The sequence below is a fragment of the Manacus candei genome, unplaced genomic scaffold, assembly GCF_025592945.1.
Source record: "Manacus candei isolate 608988 ecotype Guabito, Panama unplaced genomic scaffold, ASM2559294v1 h1tg000008l, whole genome shotgun sequence".
In the NCBI taxonomy this organism is placed as follows: Eukaryota; Metazoa; Chordata; class Aves; order Passeriformes; family Pipridae; genus Manacus; species Manacus candei.
The window spans coordinates 21,601,385-21,626,607 of record NW_026138056.1 but is presented as its reverse complement, the minus strand read 5'-3'; the positions used below and the strand labels follow the sequence as shown (position 1 = coordinate 21,626,607).

Below are 25,223 nucleotides of genomic sequence, written 5' to 3'. Positions count from 1 at the left end.
GTTTTTTATTTATTTAAAAATAGTTTGTGTTCCCAAAATTGCTTAGTTTTTATTATTTATTATAATGTTAATAATAATTCCTAAAAAATTAGACGAGAACTTTTTTTTCCCTGTATGTTTTAATAATTGGCATGTGGTTTAGAAAAATTATTCTGCAGAAATTATTTAAAACTATAAATGTTTATTTGCAAGAAACAAGTTCATTCAGAATGGTAGTTTCTTTATACTTTGTTACATAGAATGTTAAAAAACCTACTATGGAAGGGTGACTTTATTTTAAAAAAACGAAAGAGAAAGATTGCTCTTTATTGTGGTTTTGATGGCAGCATAAATAAGGCCGGGAAATTTAGATTAAAATATGATTCTCCAATGTAATCTCAGCAACACAAAAGAGCAATTAGGTTTATGGACTAGCTTTTGGGAAAATCTGAAATGTGTCCATATTTAACTAATTTTTGAGGAATATGTAGGAATGAAACTTCCTGCCGTAGAAGATACAGAGAAACTGGTAAAGTCTTATCATGCTTCTGTCAAACAAATAGAAAATAATACATATTAGTAGATTGATGTTTTAAAGCTACCTGCAGTGTTGCTGAACAGTCTCTTACATATAAACTGTTCAAATTACCACAGAAGATAACGATCCCTTCACCCTTGTTATGAGTCAGCTTTGAAGGGTGAAAGAATTCAGTTGCTGTTGTGAAATGGCCAGAGCTCCACCTTGAAGGGATTTTTTTTCAGTTGAATCAGGACATATATGAAGGTCTTGGTTTGGTTCAGCATCTTGCATGGCTCCTAGAAGAGCTGCTTGGAAGACCAACAAGGATATAAATTCACCCCTGACCTCCACAGCACAGCTACCTCTCTGGAATCCAGTAATATATCTTCAATCATTTAATGGTATATGTTTTAGCCACCTTTAGTGGTATATGTTTTATTAACAATATGTCACTGAATCTGGATTAAATTGTTTCTTTGAATTTACTTACATAGATATCATAATCTGGGAGTAGTAAGATTTATATTCTTCAAGATAACATTCACAGTTTAAAGTATGAACGTGTAATGTAAGTTAAATGCATCAGGACAAATATTTGTATTGTATTTCTCCCATAACTCAGAAAGTACTTGAAGTTTTGAAAGAAATCAGGTTTGATTCTAATAACATAAAATGCTGCAAGGAAAAATAGAAGTAGTATTCTCCAGAAAGTGGCAAAAAATTGTTGATAATGTTGGGTATATTGATTTCTGAAAGAGTCCAAATTATGTACACAATCTAGTTAAAAAACCCCCAACACATTATTTCCCCTTTTCACAGAGCAAAAACCAATCAACAGTTATTTCCTACTGCTTCATCTCATTACATTCCTCTTAGGTCTATGTGGGAAATGTGGGAAATGCTTCCAAACCCTAATCATAGAATTCAGTATGGAAAGCTGCTGTACAAAGCACTGGAGGTCCTGAGCCTCTTTCCATGTGTTTCACTGCTCGATGTTAAATGTGATGAACTATTTTCAATATCTTGGTAGCTTAATAATGCTAACTGAGGATTTATTCATGGCTGAGATAGTGCTAAAGTTGAACTCTCTGGCAGCAATTTGGTTCCTTCCATTAACCGGCTCAGCTGTGGTCAGTAGCATCTCCTAGCACAGACCTGGCTTGATATAAAGGGTCATATAGTTTCTTGGGACTCAAAGAAGTCAGTCTCACGCTCTATTTAGTTTACTATGACCTAGTTGCCTGGGTGGCTCCAGAGAGTTTTGGGTTGGGTTTCTTTTGCGGGGGAAGAGGAAGGAAGACTTAGAATATCTCAGTAACACTTATCAGGATGTGCTAAATCTTGATTAGTGGAACTGTGCTGAAGGGAAGTGGATCTTTGCATCTCTCTAGCTGCAGTTCATTGAGACCTAATGTTTTTGTAATTTCCTTTAAAGAATAGGAAGAGGCACCTGATTTCTCAGGAAGCAGAAAATGTAAACCTTTATATTAGGAAGTGTGTGGCAAGTGATTTACGTAGAAATGTTCTGCTAATGTTTCTCATCTGTAGTATTTCAGGCATTTGGATCTGGAGATTCAAGAAAGTAACTTTCTCTTTTAGTCTCAGCTAAAAGTAAACCTTACTTTTACCTTTGAAAACTTGTCATTTTCCCTTGGGACAATTAGTTTTTCTCCACCAACCTTACTGAGTCATTCCATCTTTCTCTGGTGCCTTTTGTAGAACCTCAGTTTTAGCATTATTCTATGCTGGCGCTTGTTTAAAAAATAATAAAGGAGATACCTTGTTGTTAGTTCCTAGAGACTTTTCACTGGTCTGACATTAATACATAGGTAATGACTTAAAGTAACTTTGTCCTTTCTGCATGTTGTGTCCTTTGACTTTTGGAAAGGACCCAAAGGATGCCTTGACAGTAATTTACTGCAGTGGATAGCTGATTGATTAAAGTAGATCTTGTATTGTTGTTTTTTTCTGATGTCTTAGATTTTATTAATTAAAGTACAGCAGAAAATATACAAAAAGAGAATGAAAGTACTGGCAACAGCACATATCTGTATCATTTTCCATAGATTGACAGGTAGGCCTTAACGGTTTAGCTAATAATAGCTAAAGATCCATAGTTAAGGGAGAAATTAAATTGAAATGTGCATTCAGAGTGTGGTTGGATTCTTTAAGGGAAGCCTTGTGTTGAAAAGGGCAAAGATGATGCATTCATGCTGATGTTTAAGCACTGTGAGTGAATGGGTGCAAGGAATCTACTTTGAAAGATTTAAAACACTGCCCCTTGCTTGGAGGTCATCAGTGTTACCCAGTGGACGTGTGATAACTGTTTGTGAATGCTTTCCTATTCTCTTTTAGTAACAAAGTGAAGTACATTAAGCTCTTCACCATGATTTTATTTTATAGTTCAGTGGATTAAAATGGATGTGTAGTCAGTAGTTACACCTCATGTGAGGGGTAGCAACCTCTTAATCTCTCCCTGTTTCATTTATGATCATGCATTGAAAGGGTTTGACAGTACAGAGTTAAGGATTCTTTCAATAAAATAGTCTCACATAAAAATAAACCAATATTGAGAAATCCCTATTTAAATAAAATCTACACTATTGCCAGATGTACAGCAACTGTAAACTTCTATTGTTAGGAGATGTATTTAAAAAGCCATATGGAGGTTTATGGGAATCAGCTGCTAGCAATTGAGTACATATGCTCCCAAAGCTGGTTGACTCCTGATTCTTCACTTGGAATCAGGATATTGCATCAAAGATAATATGAATTCTTTGCTCTAATCTGGAGCTTGAATTCATACATATGAATGTGTGAGCATGTTTAGCTTTTTTCTGTAGGTACCAACTATTGGATCAAGAGCTGTAAGTCCAAGTCCTGGACTTAGTCATTATGTTTTAATGGTGTTTTGTGTTCTTACCATTCAAGGTATACCTAAGAGTTTGTAAAATCAGGGGGATCAAGGCTGAGCTGTGTTTGAACTCCCTACTTCATTTCTACCTAGGAGCTACCTGTTGCTCATTATAAAGCACTATCAGTGTGTTTTACAGATGGGGTCCAGGTTTTCAGGAGTACAGAAACCCTATTGATTTCAGAGCAATTTCTGTCTAAAACCATTGAGGAGTTAGTTCAAAATCAGTGATATACATCCAAATAACTTTATATCCAAAATGCCAGGGAAGGAGCCTTTAAATACAAGGACAAACACCTTTACAGGTTAACATTCAGCCTGTGGTACTTGTGAGAGAATAGAAGTGACAATGCAAGTCCTTGGACCACCAGTGTTCTTCATGCATCATCTTGTCTGCATTGGGTGAATGCTCCTTCTTACCTTTTTTCCTTTACTGAGTGAGTAGGAGGAGGTTGAAGAAACGCAGAAGCTCTTGTAATATCTTGAAAAGTTTTCCAGTTTTGTTATCCATATCACTTTAATTTCAGGCTGGTGTGGATGTAAGTTAGTTTTTTCTTTCTCTTCTCCAGCCAGTGCAAAACCAGGTACTCAAGCTGGTATTTCCTTTTGTATATACCATAATGCTGAATCGGTAGCAGCAATATTTATCTCTGATTGCCATATTCATCTCTGATTAGGTGGAAATTTTCAGTCTGTTTTGTGCCCTGCATTTTGAAAAAGTCAGTTTTCCAAAGATATTCAAAAAAAATCCTGACACCTGCATTTTTATTTAATGTTAACTGTTAAATGAATCTTATAGGAACCATCAATAAGGGCAAATAAGGTGAATGCACTGGGAAAAATAAGGGCTGCTCTCCCTCTTCTGAGGGGTGGGAGAGAAAACAATTTGTTACTAAGAAAAGATTACTGTAATAACAGAAATTACATCCATACTTTCATAGGTCTTAGCCTACCTAAAATTGTTCTAGTGGGAGAAAGTAGGTATATTAGACAGCATGTTCTCGGCGTGGCTTACTTTGTTGAGCCTTTTCTGAGTGATCAGTGTATGACCTATTTTGTCAGGTCAACTTGTCTTTTAAGTAAAAAAAACTCAAGTGGAAAATGCAACTGTTTAATTTAAATGGGGAAGGCTAACAACTGTATGGAGTTTTAAGAGTAAAAGGGGGCAGTTATATCACCTAGTCTGCTCTGTGTTATACAGACTTTTGAGTTTTACTCAGTTTTACACATCATATAAAGAGGTAGTGTGGGAACATACCATAGCTTGTTTTAGTGTGAAATGGATTGAAAATGTCTTACAGAAACGCTTTGTTCAAAACCACAAAGGAAAAATGAAAACTGTTCACCCAAAATAAGGTTTAGTGAGAAAAGTAAGCTGCTGGGAAATTGAAGTTACTTTTATCCAGATCCGTTGTTGTACTGTGAGGTTTCCATTTATATAGCTATAATATTAAAACAACTTATTATTGGTAGAATAAAAGATTTTCTACATGTATGATGTCCTAAGGCAGCAGAGAACAGAAATTCTGCTATTTTGTGTGTTTGATACGTATGAAGTGTAAGGCAGCTTACATGTTCTTAACGGTTGTGTCCGTAAATCATCACCTGGCATTTCAAGTAATATATGATTTTTTCAGTAGCATCAGCATGTGCAAGTGAATCTCTGTGAGCCTTTTTGAAGGTTTAAATCATAAATTTCCACTTAAGTGGTGTGTTTACATTTGTTCTCTTTGAACTGTAATATTCTGCCAACTCCTGGAGTTCCAGGTTATGTGAGTGGTTTTCCAGTTGCAGGAATGATTCCAGGTCACATGTGCAGCATTTAGGAAGATCAATACATTTAGCTTGCAATACAAAACAATCAGGGAAAGAACCCTTAGGCTCATCAAAAAGCAAGTCAAAGTGGGGCCTAGGCTGCAAAGAAGCTGGGGATTGTTGAAATTTTACAATGCCAATGTAATTGACTCCAAAGAACGCTGTGAAAGTTGATTTTCCTGCCTTTGCATGTCAGAAGGGAATAGAATATAAAGCAACTTGATAATAATGATGAACATTTAGTTTTAGTGGGTTTAATTTTTTTTAAAAAAAGGTTAATAATGACAGGGAAAAATAAAAATGTTACTAAAGCCAAATGCAGTAAATTCTCAGTGCAGTAACATGGCTCTCACAACAGTCCTTAGAGAAAAACTGGAAGCTCGTTCGGGATGAGGGTCTTGCTGTGATGGATAAAAAAAGCAGCCTCTTCCTACCTGAAGATGAGAATCTACGAGAAAAAGGAGACTGGAGCCAGTTTACCTTATGGCAACAAGGTAAAACATGTTCTATTTCTTCTCTTACCCCAATTTCACTTTCTCAAACTAACAGTGTAATGAGGAGTAGCAACACAGTTTTTTCCAGAACTGTTTTTGTCATTGCTATGTACAGAAGAAGGGAACTAGTAAAATAGTGTCTAGACCCCTGTGACGATAAACAGGAGTTCTTTATTCTAATTTGTGTTGTCCCCATGCACTTTTAGGAGTCCCTCGAGTACTGTAAGTGTTACATGAGAGTATTCTTGTCCTGGCAAGGCTGCCAACATTTTGCATGGTAATGCATAGTGCAGATCAGCCTGAGGGAAGATGAGGACTTGGGAGAAAGCACATCCTTAATACTGTCTTGCCAGCTATGTGAGGTCTGTCATGCAGAAATTGCATGAGCAAAGGAATATGACTTTGATAAGCCTGCTGCCCTGCCCCTGAGCTGTGCAGTGGGAGGTCCAACTATGAGAATGACCTTAAATTCTTCTAAAACTCTGCAGATGAAAGAGTACTGTAAAATAAAATATTAATAGCAACTTAAAATGTAATCTGGTATTGAAATGGTATGATATTGGCGGCATTTTTAATCTTTTTTTTTCTATGCAGCCTCATTAATGTTTATACTTTTAGAATAATATTTTTAAAGTGATAGCCTGGTGTTCACAAATAATTTAAAAGCAAATGTGCATGCTACTGTGGTATTACAACATGCAGCTACTTCAGTTGCACAATCTGTAAAATGGGAATAATAATATTTACTTGTCTTTCAGCGTCAGCTCTTTGACATCTTTGTTGCTCTTCTGTAAAGCAGAAAACAGGGAAGTGTTCATTCATTGCTCTTACCAATGCTCTATCCATTATTTTAACTAGGAAGAAAAAATGAGAATGCTTGTAAAAGTGTTCCGAAAACATGTGCTTTATTGGAAAGATTCCCGGAAGCTTCTGGCTGCAGAAGAGGGCAGGTACCTGGCAAACTTCTTCATATTTGATAATTCTTAATGCTGGGAGCTGGGGATTTTGAGGAGTACAGGGATATACATATAGAGGGATGCACAGCTTTGGTATATGACGATTCAAGCACATGATAAATTTAACAGTAAAAATATGCCAAATTTTAGCTGTCAGTAAATACCAGGTAAAATATGTTAGCTGAAGTATTTCTACAGACTCTTAAGTTGAGCCATTTTACCTTGTGTTTCCTGGGAGCTCCTGGTAGGTAAGTAGTTATTTTCCATGGGTCAACCAATAAGTAATGACTTACTAACCCTCAACCTGAAGTGACATGATCCGACTCATAGCTTAACTCTGCTTTGAGCAGGAGATTGCATTACGTCCTTTCTAACCTGAATTTTTTTTTCTGATCTGAACCTAACTTTACATGACTAATTCAGTGATCCAGATTCTAACTGTGACAAACTTCACCTGTTTACCCAAGCCTGGCTGCATTAGACAGAAAGAGTCACCTTGTGGAAGTCAAATAGCAGTACTACTGTCACATGCATCTTTCCTAAAGGTAAAGGAAAGAAATTTTACATCCATGAGCTGTGGCTGTGGGTGCCAGCAAAGTTTGTTTCAAGTGCCAACACTGACTATTCGGCTATAAGTTAACCTCGTTAAATCATGCAGTAGATTTGTATGGCATGGATCAATACACATGCAGGTGAATGAATGGCCCAACACAGCTATCATGAGATTCTATAGGACAGAATTTTTCATTTTTTTTCCAAGTTATTATCATCATGGCTAGGCTTCGTGAACAAAGATTTGGGAAAGGCTCTATCCACATTTGTTACAACCAAGTTATTATATTTTATCCATAATGACTATGAGAATAACCTTCACATGCCAAAATTAAGGATGCAAAAGCTGGAAAACACAGTGCTAGCATAATCCTAATTCAGAGCCTTGAGAGTATGTGTTCATCTTTTTCACCAGACTCCTACTTTTAATGTGCTGAACTACACTGGATGGCCACTGTTGTGGGAATGAACAAGGTTATTGTTTCACTGATTTATCAGCAAAGGCTGATTGCAGTGAATATAACTGATGAATGAAGTCATCATTGTCAGTGTGGCTAACAACAAGAAAACTTCTCTCTGTGGCATCTGTAGCCAAAATGGATCTGTCCCAGAGAGCAAATTCTCTTTGAGAGCTTACTATTTTGTTAATCATTTTTGGTGCCCTACATGTTATCACTAGGATGTGGTTTGCAGAAACAGTGTACATTTGCAGCTATTTCTGTAGTCATGTGTTTTGAACATATAAATGTAAAATAATCTGAAAAGTGATGCTCTATAAATCTGAAGGCTTACATCCAAAATTAGGGGATGCCTAGGCCAATTTTAGTCTTATACTAGCCATGACTCAGATTTTACTGGCAAGTTAAATTTTAAATATCAGCTCATCTCTATTCACATACTGAAACACTGGGAAGCAATGAGAAAAGACACAATGAGGAAATAAGGAATTCTGTCGTAGGTAGATCATTTGGATGCTCTGGACACCTCATGTAGTGACAAAGCTAAAAGAAATGTAAAATAATCAACGACTTGCTCAGTGCTGCTGAGAGACTGTGTGGAACAATAGCAAGTGATCATATTATTTAAAATTATGTAATTCTTCTTAAAAATAGCAGTACTCTAAAAGTATCAGAGGTAGGTTTAATTCTGGGCGTTTCTTAACTCTTCAGAGTTTTACATTACAACCATGGTAGTTTAGAACTGTTCATCTATAGCACTTGAGTACAGCACATAGATATAATTCACAGACACATTCAGACTGATTTGCTTGGGCAGATAATGTACGTGACAGTAATCAATCTGCAGTGCTGGTATGTTAGCATTTAAAAATTGTTTATCTTGGATGTTAGTAACTATCCTGCATAGCCAGTGTTTTACATTGCATTAGGGTCTGACAGGGCAATTAACACATCACAGTGTAACAGAGGTTGGATTGAAGGATCTGTGTTCACCATGGCCACTGGAGCTTGTCACTTCTGTTAGAAGAAACTGCTGGTAAGATGAAACCTCAGACACCAAGAATAACTGTGGCATTAAACACACACCAATAATGGCTGTGTTTCAGTTGGAGAGCAAGCAACACATTAATCTGTAAGATTTATCAAAGTTCATCTGTCCCAACTAAATGTGCAGATTTCTCAGGTGAAAAGATGCTTCTCACCACTGCCATGCATTAGTCACACTTCCTGTTCGTTGAATTGTAGAATGTACCAAAAAAGATGAGGAGAAAAGGGACATCTGGAGATTTAGTCCAACCCCTTGCTCAAAACATGATGAGCTAGAGCAGATTGCTGAGGACTGTGTCGAGTCATGTTTTGAATGCCTTTGAGGATAGAGACTCTACAGCCTCTCTGGACAACCTGTTCCTGTGTACAATAAAAAAGTGTTTTCTTATGCTTAAATGGCATATCCTGTATTTCAATCTCTGTCCATTGCCTCTTTGCTTTTCACTGGATACCGTTGCCTTCTTCACTCCTCTCATCAGGTATTTATATACATTGATAAGATCCCTCTTTGAATCTTATGTTCTCCAGGCCAAGGAGTCCCAACTGCCTCAGCTTCCCCTTGTATGTTAGATTCTCCAATTCCTAAATCACCTTTATACCCCTTCACTAGACTTGCTCCAGTGTGTCCATGTCTCTCTCACATTAGACAGCACAGAACTGGATCCAGCACTCAAAGGTCTCACCAACTCTGAGGGGAAGGATAACCTCCCTCAACCTGCTGCCAGAGCTCTCCATAATGCTCCCCTGGAATCTGTTGGGAATCTTTGGTGCAAGGGCACCTTTATGGCTCATGTTCAGACTGGACACCATGAGGGCCCTGCTATGAGGACCCCACAGTCTTTTTCTAGAAAGTTGCTTTCCAGGCAGTTGTCCACCAGCCTGTGTTGGTGCATGGAGTTATGCCTCCCCAGTGAAGAAGTTTGCACTTCGTTTTGTCGAATGTTGTAAGATTCCTGTTTCTTCCTTTCTCCATCCTGCCAAAGTCCCTATGAAGGGCAGCAAAAAAAAAAATAATAGTGTATCAGCCATTCCTATCCAATTTTCTATCATCTGCAAACTTGCTGAGGGGAATGCACTCTGTCCCATCTTCTGAGTCGTTGTGAAGCTATTAAATAGTGCTTGACCCAGTATTGAGCCCTGGGGAACACCTCTGATGAATGGCCTCCTGCTGGACTTTGTGCCCCTGATCACAATTATTTGAGCCTGGCTTAAATGCCAGGTTTCAATCCACTTCACTGACAACTTACCTAGATCCTATTTCATCAGTTTTTCAATGAGGATGTTTATGGCAGACAGTGTTCAAAGTCTTACTGAAGTTGAGATAAACTATATGCACCAAGCTAGACACCTCACCATAGAAAGCTGGTATAGTACAATATCTCCTTCATAAACCTATGCTGACTATTCCCAGGCATATTCTTTTCCTTCATGTGTTTGAAAATTGTTTCCAGGATTATTTGCTCCATCACATTCCAAGGATCGAGGTGAGGCTAACTAGATGGTAGTTCTTTAGATCATTCTACTTGCCCTTCTTGAAGATAAGAACAATGTTTGCTTTCTACTAGTCCTCAGGGACTTCTACTGGCAGCAATGGTCTTTCAAAGATTGTGTGGATTGCATATGGATTCACAAAATTGTCCATCTCCCTCAGGTCTCATGGGTGGATCCCATCAGGACTCATGGACCAGTTGCTGAGTTTGTTTAAATGTTCCTTAACCTGATCCTTCTCCACAGAAGATAAGTCGTGTGCTGCAGACTATTTCACTGGTCTCAGGTGCCTGTATTCCTGAAACTCAGCCAGATGAGTAAAGATTGAGGCAAAGAAGGCATGTAGTGCCTCAGCCTTTTCCATGTCTTTTGTCATTATTCTACCACATTTAGTACCTGGCCCGTGTTTTCTCTAGACTTCCTTTTACTGCTGATGTATTTGTAGAAATCTTTCTTGTTACCCTTCAATTCCATCTCCAGATTCAGCAGCAGGAGACCTTTGACTTTCCCTGCACGCGCAGAGAGTGTCTCTACAGTCTTCCTGGGTGACTTGACCCTGCTTCCATCTCTTGTATGACTCCTTTTTGTGTTTCAATTTTATCTGGGTTGCCATGCTCCCTGCAAATGGGGATTCTTGAGTTTGGACAAGGTACTATTTATCAGCTGTCCTAGACCCCTCTTCTCTCATGGGGTTTTTCCCAGGAGATCCCTGAGTAATCCCTGTTTTCATGAAGCTCCAAATAATAATTCTGCTTTGTATGTTTCTCCATCATCTCGTGATCTTGAACTCCACCATCTCACAGTTGCTCCAGTTTAGGCTGACAGTGACCTTCACTGACATCATCTGAGAGGGGCTGGCCAGTTTGATAAACACAAGCCTTGTGTCTCCTTTTGTCCGTCCTTCTAAAAGACAAGTGTCTGTAAGTCTTTCTGATTGTAGATAGAAGATAATTATTTTCAACTTGAAATATGACTACTGGTTATTTTAAGTAAAATACAATTATGTACTATTACATACAAACATGCTCCTGGATGCACACACATCCCATAAGACGTGTTTTTTGTAGTATTGAATGCCTTTAGGGCATGAGAAAGAGCAGTTGTTGCTGAGATTCTAACAAAAGGTTACATTACACTTTTCACCTATCATCGAGGATGAGACAAAACGAAATCCTGAACTCCCAGCAGCATGACTGTGAAGTGGAATGTGTTGAAAATCTGCCTTTCTCTTCTTGCAGATCAAATATTCTATCATGCACCCCGGGACTCATGTCTGGCCCCACACAGGGCCCACAAATTGTCGGCTGAGGATGCATTTGGGCTTGGTGATACCTAAAGAAGGCTGCAGAATACGGTGTGCCCAAGAGAACAGGTATGGTTGGGGGCCTTTGGTTTGTGGGTTTTTTGTTTTGGTTTTTTTTTTTGATTTTTTTTGTTGTTGTTTGTTTGAGTTTTTTAATTTTTATGTGTTTGTTGTTTTTTTGTTTGTTGTTTTTTTGTTGTTGGTTTCTCATTGTGGTTTTTTTACACTTTCCTCAAGACTGAAAAAGGGATGGGACAGCAGGTAATTTAAAAAAATAATGGGGTGTTTTATTTATCAGGAGGTGTAATATATTTCATTAAACAGGCGGTTTATACCCTAATGCTTGGTACAAACATATAAATATCAGTTCTCAAACAATGCCAGGAGAACCTTTGGAGACAAACCTGCTCTTCTCTGCTGTGGCATGGAAATAACAGTGAGTTTTGTCAGTGGGGTCTCTGTGTTTACTTTTACAATGCCAGTCTATTATCACTGCCAACAGAGTTCCTCTATTTATTTTGATTTTGGGGAGACATCATTGCCTCTTCACAGAAGCTAAGACTAAGCTAGACCTGCATTTTCACCACTGTGACAGAATACTCTGGTATATCTGACAAAAGCTTCCTTTTAAGCTGGTATTATTCGTTATAATTCAGTTAAAATTATTCCAGTTGATTTCAGGATGAAGACATCTATGAAGTGTTTGGCCCAGTGAGTTACACAGGTGGCGATTTTTTTAAAGTGCATTCTTACCCCTTAGGGAAAAATTATACTGACTTGAAGACCAGTTTTATCTCTGTTTGTTTGGTCCAAAAACCAAAATAAAATGCAACAGCTGATACTTTTGCAATCATACACTCCTCTGAGAAATATGAGAAAATTTTATAATTGCATTATATTATTAAACACAGACAGGAAAATATAGTATTAACTATATTGCTTTTTGTTTACAGACTCAATTTGCTGAGACTTAGGTGAAATTCTCATAATGTTTAATATCTGTATGCATATTTTGAAATATTCTTGTCTTGTCTGTAGCATCTGAGTGCAACAAACATTAATTTTGAACTCTTTCTGTGGTAGTAATGTACAGATTAATGTGATATTGAAAAATGAAATGCCACTCTTGTCTGCATGACTACAGTACATAGCAAAGAATTCTTTTTGCATAACATTTGAAAACAACTACAAGAAGTCTTTAGAAATTTTGAGGTTAGAAGTATCCAGCTTTTAATAACCAAAAGTGTTGTTGCTATACACTCTTGCCAACATATAGCTTATTTAATTATTTGTCATAGTCAGTGTTACAATCTACACTACCTTTATCTAGGTTGTGATGGACATTTGTTTCTATCATTCCAGTCCAATATCCAAAATAAGCTGGCTGGAGGGAGAGGTAACTAACGGGCTTAGAGGACTAATGTGGAGGTGTGGAGTCTTTTCACTTTAGGACATTGTTGTGAATTCAGGTTGGTGGTGACTGAATAGCATTGCCATTTGGTGGCTGTCTGGTAGCTGGTGTGAAGAAAGTAGTGGTTTTGGTCTGCTTCCAAGAGAGCAGGTGTCCACAGCTCACCATCCATTACTGAGGCTGGCACCCTTCTTTGTCTTAACCTGAACAGAAGGGACAGTCCTGTGGAGAACAGACAACTACCTCCTTGGTAGCAACACCCCCTCAAAGTCAAGAGTGGAAGAATGCCTGTTGCTGCAGACAGAGCTCAGAGCACATCAGCGTCCAGGGTCCTGGACCTGGCTCTGTCTTATGCACTCATTTGAAATGTGAAACATTCAAGAGTTGACTACAGCCTATGCTGGAACACGATAATGTCAGTTGCTTCTGGTAAAAGCTATGCATTCAGAATAAAAGACAAGATTTTTCCTAGAAGCGTTCAAAGTGTGTCTACTGCTGTCACTGAAAGGGTTTTTATACATCCCTTCCCCATGAAAGAGAGGTGGGTGAACTACTGTCAAAAATAATGGTACCAGGAGAAGACCTACCTTGAGCAATTTCTCCTCCTGGTGGTTCAGAGCAGTGGTAAAGTAGTGGCTTCAAATAGGAGATCTGCCTTTTCTGATCTTCTCTGCCACTGCTGAGTGTATGAGAGAGTAAACAATGACAGTGTTGTGCTTGATTACCTCAGTGCCACACAGCCTGGTTGTTTTCAAGGGCAAAGTTACCATGCAGCTCATCCTTTGATGGACAGGCAACTCAACAGTGTCTAGTACTGTATTTTACTCCTTCACTTGTAGAAGAGTTTTTTTTGCAGCTGTTAGGAGTTGGTATACCTTGTGGTTGAGGGTCATGAAGCTGATTGGAGGGATAGAACACCTCTGCTATGAGGAAAAGCTGAGACATCTGGAGCTGTTCAGCTTGGAGAAGAGAAGGCTCCAGGGAGACCTCATTGCAGCCTATCAGTATTTAATGGGGCTTATAAGAAAGATGAGGACAGTCTTTATCAGATAGGTTGCAAAAGAACAAGGAGTAATGGTTTTAAATTAAAAGAGGGTCGATTTAGATTAGATATAAGGAAGAAGATTTTTATAGAGACGATGGTGAGACACTGGAACAGGTTGCTCACGGAGCTGGTAGATGCTCCATCCCTGGAAACATTCAAGCTGAAGCCTGGAGTGGGCTCTGAGCAACTTGACTGAATCGAAGATGTCCCTGCTCATTGCATGGAGGGGGACTAGATGGCCTTTAAAGCTTCCTTTCAACCTAAACTATTCCTTGATTCTATGTTTCTTGTTCAGTACAGCTGTGGTCATTTTAAGTTGTTGGGCCATTTTGAAGTCCCAGCTCTGTAAAACTTAGGGTACAATGCACAAAAATGGTAGGTAAATAATATTTAGTTATTATAATCAAACATCGCTGTCAGGCAACACAATCTTATTTTGACGTGAAGGTGCAGAGTTACAGCCTTATGCGGAAGCCAGTCCGAGATCTCACCTTTAACAGCTGTGAAGGTGATACGGAAACTACCCCAAAGTAGCTCAGCATCAGAGCAGAAGAGTATGGTCCCTATGTTACCACTGTGAAGTGTTTCTCACACCATCAGGCCTCTAGAAAGTATTTATTTGCATGCTAATGGTCGGGTTTGTAGCCTTTTCAAAAGGGGCTAATAGTTCTGTCAACTTTATGACTTTTCTTTTGTTGTGCAAAACAGACCATCCCATTATGATGCAAATGAAAGATCCTAGGTTTTAACCTCTGAAGCTACTTCATCTGGGTGCCTGGAGTTTTTATTGTCCTTAACTGAGCTGCACATTCAGGCTATTTAGATCAGGTTTTTTCAGGCTCACTTTACTTTAAAAAAACAGAAACAAAAAGAAAATTTCAGGAAAAAAGAAAACAACAAACAAATCAAAACAAAACAAAAACCCAGCAAACAATAACAGTAAAAAGCCCACCCAAACAAAAAAACCCCAAACCAACTGAAAACCCAACTATTTGCCTCAACAACAAAAACAACACCAAAATTCAATTGCCCCAAACAAAAGCAAAACCAAATCCCCCAACCCCTACCCAAAACACCCCCACCAACCCCCCCGCAAAAAAACTTCCCTAAAAAAACCCCATAAACAACCCCCTCAAAAAAAACCCGAAAAAACAAACAAAAAAAACCCACCAAAAAATAAAAACCACCAAAAACCAAACAAACAAATACCAAAGCAAAACAAAAAGACAACCCAAAGTCTGCTTGAATTTTTTTACCACATTATAGCACTGCAAGTGATTGAGTCCCATTGACTTGAATAAGACCAATGTAACTTTATTGCAGTAGCAGCAACTCAGGGTCTATATGACATAGAACATTTTTATTGCCAGATAACTAATGTGAGAGCAAAAAACCCCCCACATGATGCACATAGCTGAAACCTGCAAAAGGTTGGTTATCTGGGCCTTCAAGGCTGACGTCTGTATGCAAGTCAGTGTGAATTTTTTTACTATCTTATGCTTTCTGGTTTATCTACTCTTGCTTAAATTATGTTTAGATGATCATTTCAATTGAAATTATCCGATTTCAATTTCCATTTCTCTTCAGAACATTACAGCACAACTCCATACATTTTGATGTTTTTGCTTTTGTTGAATTAAAAATTAAAAATTACGGAGATGAATTTATTTTTCACCCTGGTTTTGAAAGAAGTTGTTTTCTCTGTGAATGGACACAGCTGAATGAGCTTAAGCAGTGCATTTCCATCTTTGATGGCAAGGCTTTTGTTTCTTTACCTTTGTTACTGTCCATAGTGCTTAACTCCCTTTAAGGGCATCCATTCTCTTGAACTGCTTCAGCTACTAAGGAATTCTGTTAAAACACTTGATTATGTAGAGTGTTCATTGTAGAGTGGCTTTAGGAAGGAAAGCTTTGCCCATTGTTAATTTGACTGTTTTTCATCCAGTCTCACCTGAAGGGATATAATCAGGTGTTAAACTTCAAAATTATGAATCCAGGTCTCAGCTGGCTGGAGAAGCCTGCCAGCTGAAATTTGATTAAGTTCAACAAAGGCAAATACAAAGCCCTGCAGCTGATAAGAGATCAACATCTTGTTACACCTTGTGACTGCATGGAAAAGCAGCTTAGCAGAAAAGGGCTTAAGGGTCCTAGGGGCCAAGTTGAACATGACTTACAAACTTCTTTTGGCTTGATGAAGGGTAGCTGTGTACTGGACTGTATTAATAATAAAGTTTGTAGGAAGCAGTTTGAGGAATGCAATTTTTTCCCCTCTCTACTCAAGACACTACCTCTGGAGTACTATGTCCGGTATGGGACTCTTCAGTACAAAAAAAGTCATTGATAAACTAGAGGGACTCCAGTGGAGGATGAAAAGATGATTAGGAGACTGGAGAAGCTGAACAAACTGGTTTGGAGTCTCAAAACAAGAAGGCTAAAGAGGAGCATAGTTACTGTCTTCAACTACTAATGGGTGACTATGCAGAAGACAGAGCCAGGCTCTTTTCTGAGAGGTGCGGTTATAGAATGAGAGGTAATGGATGCAAGTGACAGTGTGAAGATAACGGGTACCCCCAAAATGCCAGGCAGTGGAAGGATTTCAGAAAAATTTATTCTGAAGTCAAGAACACTAGACTTACAAGGGAAAATTCCTAACAGTGTTTGAATGCTGGGCCTGAGAAGGGCACGCCCCTCCGTTTCTTCCTTGGCTTTTATCATCGCTACTTCCCCCCCCCCCTCCCCAAACACAGAGACCCATAACATCTGTGAGGATTTATCTCTGCTCTTCCCAGAGAGAGAGCTTGAAAGCTTCCTCTGGAATGAGGGAGGAAAAAAATATCCAACCGTCTTTGAGAAAGATGCTTCTTCCTAGGCAGGAAAGGGTTCCTAAGTGAAACAAGCTCTAACCTCCTCACTATAAATCTTCTGGAAAGGGTATCTACACTTAGAGACAGTGAAGGAAATTTCATCTTGATAGAAGGAAGTTTTCACAGTGAGATTGGTGAAACATAGGAAGAGATGGTGGAGTGCCTGTGGTTGCAGATATCTGAGGTTCTTCACTAGTGGATCTTTTAATATCCCATCTAACCTCAAAGTTGGATCTAACTTTGCAGTGAGTCTTGCTATGAGCCAATGCTTGGACCACATGCTCTTCCAAAGTTTCTTCCGTCCTAAATAATTCTGTAATTCCACACTTCATAAAATTGACAGAAGTACTGATTCTTACACCAATTAACAGTTTATACAAAGTCTCTTTGTTGATTTTTCTAACAATGGAGGTGCTCAAAACCAAGTCACTTTGAGTAAATTGCACGTATCCCATTTTGTGCCTAACAAAGCTACTGATCTTGGAAAAGTACTACTGTTAAAATATGGCTCTTCGCTGCTGTAATAAACACTCACCTAGGGTGTTTACATCTGCTTAGTGATCTGTTCTGCCTAACCAGTACTTGGCAAGCAGAAGAGCTTTGAGTTATGGGATCTCATTCTTCCAGTTCAGCTATAACAGTATAGGTAACCCAGTGTACTGTATGGCATTCCAACCTTATTCTCAAGAGAAATCTTTAGACTTAGTACTTTGAATGGACTTAAGGCACAAGACTGTTAACATCCCAGAAATGTTAACCATGATGAGAGTCTAATTCTGTCGTTCTGATTTTTAGAAAAAGCAAATTGATTTAATGTAATTTCTTTTCAAACCATATGACCATATTACTAGTCATTCCCTCAGCTTCCATCACCTCTGTACATCACTAACGTATCTGATTAGAAAAGAAGAAAAGTGGATTATTACACCAGTATTATACCCACTCTCTGCTTAATGGACTCAATTCGTTAAAAGTACATAAATAACATATATCATAAATGTCTAAATGTGTTTGTGGGCATAACTATGCAGAGTGAGGGGAAAAGATCCATTCAGTAATATGAAGGTCCATAAGACTAATCTTTCTGTAGTTCATTTCAATTAAAACTTTGATACTCCAATCTCTTTGTATTACATAGTGAAATCTTGACTGTGCAATCTGTGCTGTTTGAATCTTTCTCATATGTCCAAGAGCATCTTCAGAGCTGATATATAGCTTGCCTGCTCCACGGCCCTTCGAATACTACACTAAAGTATGTTCTTTTTTGTGTTGCAGAGCCTGGGAAGAAGGGAAAGTTCTTATTTTTGATGACTCTTTCGAACATGAAGTATGGCAGGATGCTGAAAATTATCGCCTGATATTCATTGTGGATGTGTGGCACCCTGAGTTAACAGCACAACAGAGACGCACCCTTCCTGCTATTTAAGGGGTTCCTTCTGATATGTGGCACAGAGGAGCTTTAACTCTTTGGAGTATGCAAATGGGATTAATTTATCCAGCATATGAAGTATACAAGTATTTTAAGGATAAGAAAGGATGACATTCTACAATCAGAGAGGACTTAGTTTAAAAAAAAAAGAAAAAAAAAGGAAAAAACTAAAAAAAGGAAGCCATTTTTTGTTTCATACCGATACAGCACTGATGTGTATTGTTTTTCTGGCTGCAAGTTTGAAAATACGAATTCTGTCAGCCAAAAAGCAATAGGTGTGGATTTTCAAACTGAGGAATGTGCAGATGGTTTTGCCATGCCTATATTATATGTACAGAACCAGTCAGTTGGTCATATGCTTGACCACATTCAGGCACAAGATTTATGATTCTACATCTAGGAAATACTTCCCAGGCTTTTATCTGGGAAGCAATATGTAAGATATTTGCAAACGTATGCACACAACCGACTTTGAAAATCAGTCTGCAGTTGTAATGTTAGCTGCTTTAGGCTTAGAACGTCCCTATGTTATCACTGTAGATAATGTGAATGGATAATGTGAGTTTTGTACTTTTTCTACCTGAGTAATTGTATTTTTCTAGCTTAATTATGAACAAATCTTCTTTAATTAACCACTATTTTTTAAAAAAAAACACTATATATACAAGTGTGTCTCTAGCTATCTGCAGAAGGAAAACATTATGTATGAACAGATTTAATTTTTGCTGAGTGTGGCCTTCTTTTGCCTTCCTGGAAATGCAAATAGAAACTTGCATAATCAGCTGCCTAGTGAAGCTTTGTTCTTCTAAAACAAAATAGTTCTCTTAGTTAGCAGGCAACTTTCAGTTTGATAATGTGATTTTGGAAAATGTTGAGCAAATGTGACATTTCTGGGCTCAGATTGTAAAGTGCTTGACAGTTCATAGGATTATATGGTGAGCTGCTGTTTTTCCTGTCGTTACAAAAGCTGGTGATGTGATATCCTTTTTCTACTCAGCAAGGGTCTGGGACACCTCTTTCCAGGGGCTCCTCCTTGGCTGCCCTTGAGTGGTCATTCAGCAGAGAAAAAATATATGAAGAATTTCTTGTGTTTTGGGCAGAAGGACTAGGTCTAACTTGTGTTTCCTGCCAGAATGCAGAGCAGACAAAGAGCTTCAGGTTATTAACTTGTATTAACTTCTGCCACCAGTATCCTACAGAGTACTAGAATGATCCTCTAATTGATCTAATGGTGTTTTCCTTATTTTGAAACGTAGAACATAATGCTGAATGAGTCTGATCCCAGTACTGTTTACAGGATGCTCTGTATTTGCCATACGGAATTTACTATATCGTAGAAAGGCCTATTTTCAAGAAAGAGAACTTGCTGGATGTTTAAGAAGTTGTCAAGTCTTTCGGGTCTGTACTGTTTAATGGGAAATGGAGAGTGCAGGACTCTCCACTATTAACTTCTAAGAACACTAACAGGAGAGAGAGACCAGAGGTTGCACTGTGATGTTTATGTCAGGCTGTGACCTACTCACTTGCAACACCAACTGGGTGTGGACAGTTGTGCTGGGATGCTCAGGACTCATCCAGAGCAGTGGCATCGCTTCTGAGGGTTGTAAGAGACAAACACTAAGCAAGGAGGCATTGAAGTTACTTAGTCTCCACAGCTTTGGCTTTGTTGTCCAAAGGACACTGAAGAGTCATCTTATTTGTGTAATACTCAGTGGTTTATTACTGCAGAGACTATGTCGTGGTACCTAAATATTGTGACCTGAATGCTGCATTTGCTAAAGCAAAATACAGATAAGAGCTTTGCATTCCCATAAGCTGAATGCTCTTCAGATTTTGTATTTTACTAGGTAATTAAATTTTGTAATGCCATATAACACATGGTGATTGCACCATAAATTAGTGTAACCAGTTTCTGGAAGTGTGCACTTTAATTTCCTTTTTGAATAGTAAACTGATAAACCCTCTCTGATCAAGAGTCAGTTTTAGACAGCTAAGATAATTAGGTTTTAATGTGTTGTCCATATCAAAAATAATCCTGAGACTATACACAATGTACAAGAAAGTAACAGTTCTCAGTTAATAATAGTGAAAAATGAAAAGATTTATAAGTTTCACACTTTAGAAAATTTAAAGATACTTCTGGAGGTTATTAGGAGAATTATGCAAAAGTGGAAATAAGGTACTCATTATTGTGAGGGATAAAAGAGTAAAAACGTTTTTTAAATCTCCTGGTAGTTGTTAAATCAGAGGCTGTATTTTATATCTCTGTGAAGTGATCAAGCAGTATAAATTATAAACTATTTTGTAATTCTCTTAAATAAAGACAGTTTGTAAAGAAAGAAACAAAAACTTTTGAAACAAAAATTGGTGGTTTAGGAATATTTTTATTGATATTGCATTTTAGTTTCTATAGCTCAGATTAAATGCTAAAGGTAAAATTTTGGAGTTTTATTTATGAAAATCCATGCCATCCTTCATATTGTTTCATTGTTCTTTTGAAGACTCATACTTTATCTTTTCCAATTGCAATTGACAAATAGATAAAATTGGCAAATGGATAAAAGTAATCTACCCAAGCCTTGTGTGTGCTGGAGTAGCACTGTTCATTAGATTGTGTAGTGATACATTGGCCATTTAAAAATCTTAAGTGCCTTTAATAAGACAAGGTATACTATGAATAGCTCCTGCAACACTGAAGTGAATCTACTCCATGCCTACAAGGCAGGAAGCTGAGAGCATGTTGTTTTGTTAGGTACAGTTACTGTATTAGCTATATACATGGGGAAGATACATATAGCAGACTACAGAAATTATGCAGTGAACAACTGGTATATTATTTTAGGTATTCCTGTTTGCCAACTGGTATTTTGTCTTGAAAAAGATTTTCAGCATTGAAGTGCCAAGAGAAGAAATGAATGGAAATGCTTTTTAAATGGAGATCCATTGCAATTTAACTTTTTTTTTAGTTAGGTTTATTTACAGAAGGAAATGGCAGACAAGGGCAATGTAGTCTATAAGGCAGTATATACTCATCATGATGATAGGAGGTGGGTTCCATCCTGCCTGTCATTACCTTTTTTGCACAGTCTCTATAAGATCCTACAGTTAAATACAAGCTTCATACAGTTATATACAAGGCATCATATGTATTTATTCATATCACAGTTATAGAAAAGAAATAATTCTAATCCTTTGCAAGGTTTGATCTTCTAGGGCTGGATTTCAGTGATATTTGCACTTCTTGGACAGAACAAGACCCACTTCAATGAACAGTGATTGTAACAGATCATCACAAAGACTCAGTGGCAGTGGGGGTAACAGAGATTAGGTGGTTTTCTCTGTATTAACAGAGAAAAATCACAAACCAAAGTATTTCTTCCTTAATGCTGCAGTATACTAGCCAATGTCTGTCTTTTTTGTCTAAGTTTTTACTTTCTGCTTTAAGCAAGTTCTCTTTGACAAATCTAAATGCCTTTGAGTGTCCGTGAGCCCAGGGAAGGGAAGGGAGCTATATCCTTCTACTGGGACTTGACATCCTGTAATAGGTGGTAATGTCAGGGGATTGGGAATGGAAGAAATCCCAAAGATAAATGGGCTCAATCATCTTCTATGTTTAATGTTCCTGGAAGCCGCAAGCTTCTGCTTCTTTTTCTAACTCCTGTGTTGCCTTGCGTGGACCATCCACTGCCTTAAAGACTCACTCTTTATCATGGAGGCCAGGCTTTGTATCAATAACGTGTTGCTGTAGGAGGCGGTTAGTCTGAGTGAGGTTATTCTGTACAAATACTGGTGCTTAAGTCCCAGGTGTGTTGATAGGATCTGGCAGGATGTCCTTTCTGCCCTGTGCAGGCATAAAATGTTGTTGTAGATAAAGGCAGTATTTTGTTAGTCCATCTGTTAGGGCTGACCGTGTCCACTTGAACTATATTGTCACTTCAGTGTAACACTTAAGAATTCAGTGAATGTTCCAGGGGCACATTAAAAACCCTTGTGCCTATTATCATCTCATTTTGTATGTATGGTTTACTCTGCTACCTTTGATATGTTGTTGCTAACCACTTGTTCTAGTAAATTGCCAATATATGGCAGTATAATTGAAGAATAAAGGTGTGCACAGTGGTTGTAACTGTTTTAGGAAATAAAGTCACTGAACATGCAATTCGATAATGATTTTTCTTTTATTTCTTTAATCCGGTTTCCATTTCAATGAAGGGATGGTATTCTTTGCAGCTAGAGCAAAGAGAGAAATAACAAACTGATCTTTGGCATTTCAGTTCTTCTATTCTTCAGCATTTCCTTCTAGCAGAAGCTGGTACTGAATAATTAATTATAAGTTGTCCTTTTCCATTTTAGCCATGGCCTGTGTCTGCAATCAGCACTCCCTTCTGGCTACACCTTTCCTTGACTGCAGGAGGGAAGGGGGTAAATGGCTCTGCAGAGCTTTCATTTGTTGTTGTGACCTGAATAAAACAATCTGGATTGAACCATTAATCACTGCTGAATGTGTCCAATGGGTCTCCCTGGCACCCCACCACCACCACATGTGCACACACATGCACACACACATATCTAATAGGCTCCTGAGTTGCCTGTGGAAAAACACATTAAAGTTAAATAGTTGCATTTCAAATTGTGCGCGTCTGCTGCCCACACAGCTCATTCCACTTTAGCTGACAGTTTTACGAGGGCTTCAAAAGTTAAGAACAATTTTTGCTAGATACTGTGAAATGCGACCTCCCCCCTATATAAGCAGCACGGATGAGGCAGTCACAAAGTATCATGTTGAATGGCATTATGCTGGCATTGGGGTTTTTGGGGGGTTTTTTTTGGTTGTTTTTTTTTTCTTTTTTTTTTTTAAATGCAAAATCCTTCTGTAAAACTCAAATACTGTGTAAATGATGATTCCGCCCTCTGACACAGATTACACTTACTGATTACAATGCAAAGTTTAAATTCGAGATGCTTTTCTTTAAAACTCAACCCCTTAGCTTCTATAAAATGAACATCCCTGATGAAGTCTTCAGGAAAACTACTGACATACCCTGGTTTCTTTAAACAGAGAATGCAGTTCCACCATTTCCAATATTTTAATGTCATAACTCAAAAAAAAAAAAAAAAGAAATTCTTTGTATGTGGACAGATTCCTGTGTCAATAGAAATTTCTCAGTTTTTGTTCAGCATCGGCCGCACGGACGGATGGCTGGTGACGGTTGTTACTTGGTCAGGAAACATGAAGGACTTGCCATCAAGCAAAACACATGTGTGTGTGCATGTGTCTGTGTGTGGTGTGCTCTGTGGGTCTCTGGTACGGTGGAAGTCTGTTCATGGATCTGTGTCTGTTGGGCATGTGGGACCTCAGTCCAGAGCCAGCAGTGGTTGGGTGTTCTCGCTTTCCCCCGGGTCTTCGTGTTTCAGTGTGCCAGCTTCCACCACGGACTGGGACCTGAAAGCAAGAAGACACACGTGCTAGCAAGGACTGCTGCAGAAGCACTCACCTTCCTGGTTTTGTTTTATGATCTTTCTTTGCTTTAGTCCATTTTCATCTTTATGGCTTCTTAATTATTTTCTGTGGAAAGCATACGGAATTTGAGAAACATTCCTTTAAATACGAACAGGGATGTGACTCACTGGAAATCTCAAATGGTGTCAAAATATTTAATGCTTACCTACTATCCATAATGCTGAACGTGCTCACCAACTTAAAGACCTGACCCTGCAATACCATGAGGTCTGTGGGTGCTTGATGTCTTCCTAGGCAGAACTGCTTGTGTGAAGCAAGCTGACTGCTGGAAAGCAGTCAAGTGCTTGCAGGGGCAAGTCTCAGCTCATGCTTGTTGCAAATCTCAAGAAATACAAGTAGACAAATCACATGATGTAGGAATTTAAGGGGCAGGGCTACCATGAGTTACACAAGACCAATGAAGAAGCCAGAGTTAATATGACAATGAGGAAGCTTCTGGAGTGCCCAGTCCTGCAGTTTTTCTTCCTGTCTACACCCCTGAAGGAGAACTTTATTCAGGGTTAGTCTATTTTATACTCATTTCTGTCTTCAAGGTGGGAAGCATAACTGAACCGTTGTTATTAGTGGACCAAAAAACTCCAACATGTAAAAAAATGAGTAAACGCTAGAGAAAGTAGAACATCATGATTTCTTGCAGTAACAATAGCTGAATGGGCTTAAAATGGTGGAAAAATTCAAGACTCTTTCATTTTCTGAGGTCTGTGTGCTCTAATGTTTGCCTATTGAAGGAGGATCTGATGAGTTTATTGTTACAGAGATTTGTTATCTTCCATTTTCTCCGCTTTGGGCTAGAAGTTACCTCTTAGCAAGTTTGGAGTGGACAATGAGCTTTAGAACAAAATCACTGTGTGATTCGGGAACTTTTATAAAGGGATCTTTTTCAAAAGTGGGGGTAGAGTCATCCAGCCCAGTCATTCACATAGTGCATAGTATGATTTTAAGGAGCCAGTTTTCTCATGGTTAGCTTTTTTTAATTAGGGGTAGCTCTCACTCCCTACATGATGTGTTTGTGGTTCCCAGTTGTTCATTTAAGCTTTAGCTATTTCATGAAATTAGATGTCACCTCTCTTTTGATAAGAATCCTTAATAAATTCCATCCTTTGGAACTCTAGCACTTGATCAGGATTGAATACCATGACTGTGAATAACTTATATCATAATTATACTTATGCCTGGAGCTTTCATTAAAGCATAATAAAAAAATTTCATTAAAAAAAATCTCCAAAGAAAGATAATAAAAACTGGTTGCTCAATGGGAAGATTTTATGCCAAAATTTTCAGAGAAAAATTTTGTTTGCCCAAATGTTTTCTCTGCATATTTTTTACAAATATGTGACATGCATAATGTTTATGATTGCATTTTAATATAGAAAAGCAACTGCTTTGGGACATTATGCAAAATGGCAATTTACATATTTCTAGTACAT

General features: G+C 38.2%; 2 protein-coding genes across 16 annotated transcripts in view; one reads left to right on the top strand and one right to left on the bottom strand.

Moving 5' to 3' along the window:
• Window positions 1-22,434, top strand: part of ASPH (aspartate beta-hydroxylase) — a 109,879-nt gene extending 87,445 nt beyond the window's left edge. For all 14 annotated transcript variants that reach the window (XM_051770950.1, XM_051771002.1, XM_051770967.1 and 11 more), the window contains 4 exons: window positions 5,587-5,722; window positions 6,581-6,672; window positions 11,462-11,595; window positions 18,122-22,434. In XM_051770950.1, the coding sequence (XP_051626910.1) occupies window positions 5,587-5,722; window positions 6,581-6,672; window positions 11,462-11,595; window positions 18,122-18,272 (513 nt within the window). In that variant the 3' untranslated portion in view covers window positions 18,273-22,434. The remainder of the gene's footprint in view (window positions 1-5,586; window positions 5,723-6,580; window positions 6,673-11,461; window positions 11,596-18,121) is intronic.
• Window positions 22,435-22,556: 122 nt separating this feature from the next.
• CLVS1 (clavesin 1) overlaps window positions 22,557-25,223 on the bottom strand; it is a 100,288-nt gene continuing 97,621 nt past the window's right edge. For both annotated transcript variants that reach the window (XM_051771229.1, XM_051771238.1), the window contains exon 6: window positions 22,557-23,718. In XM_051771229.1, the coding sequence (XP_051627189.1) occupies window positions 23,631-23,718 (88 nt within the window). In that variant the 3' untranslated portion in view covers window positions 22,557-23,630. The remainder of the gene's footprint in view (window positions 23,719-25,223) is intronic.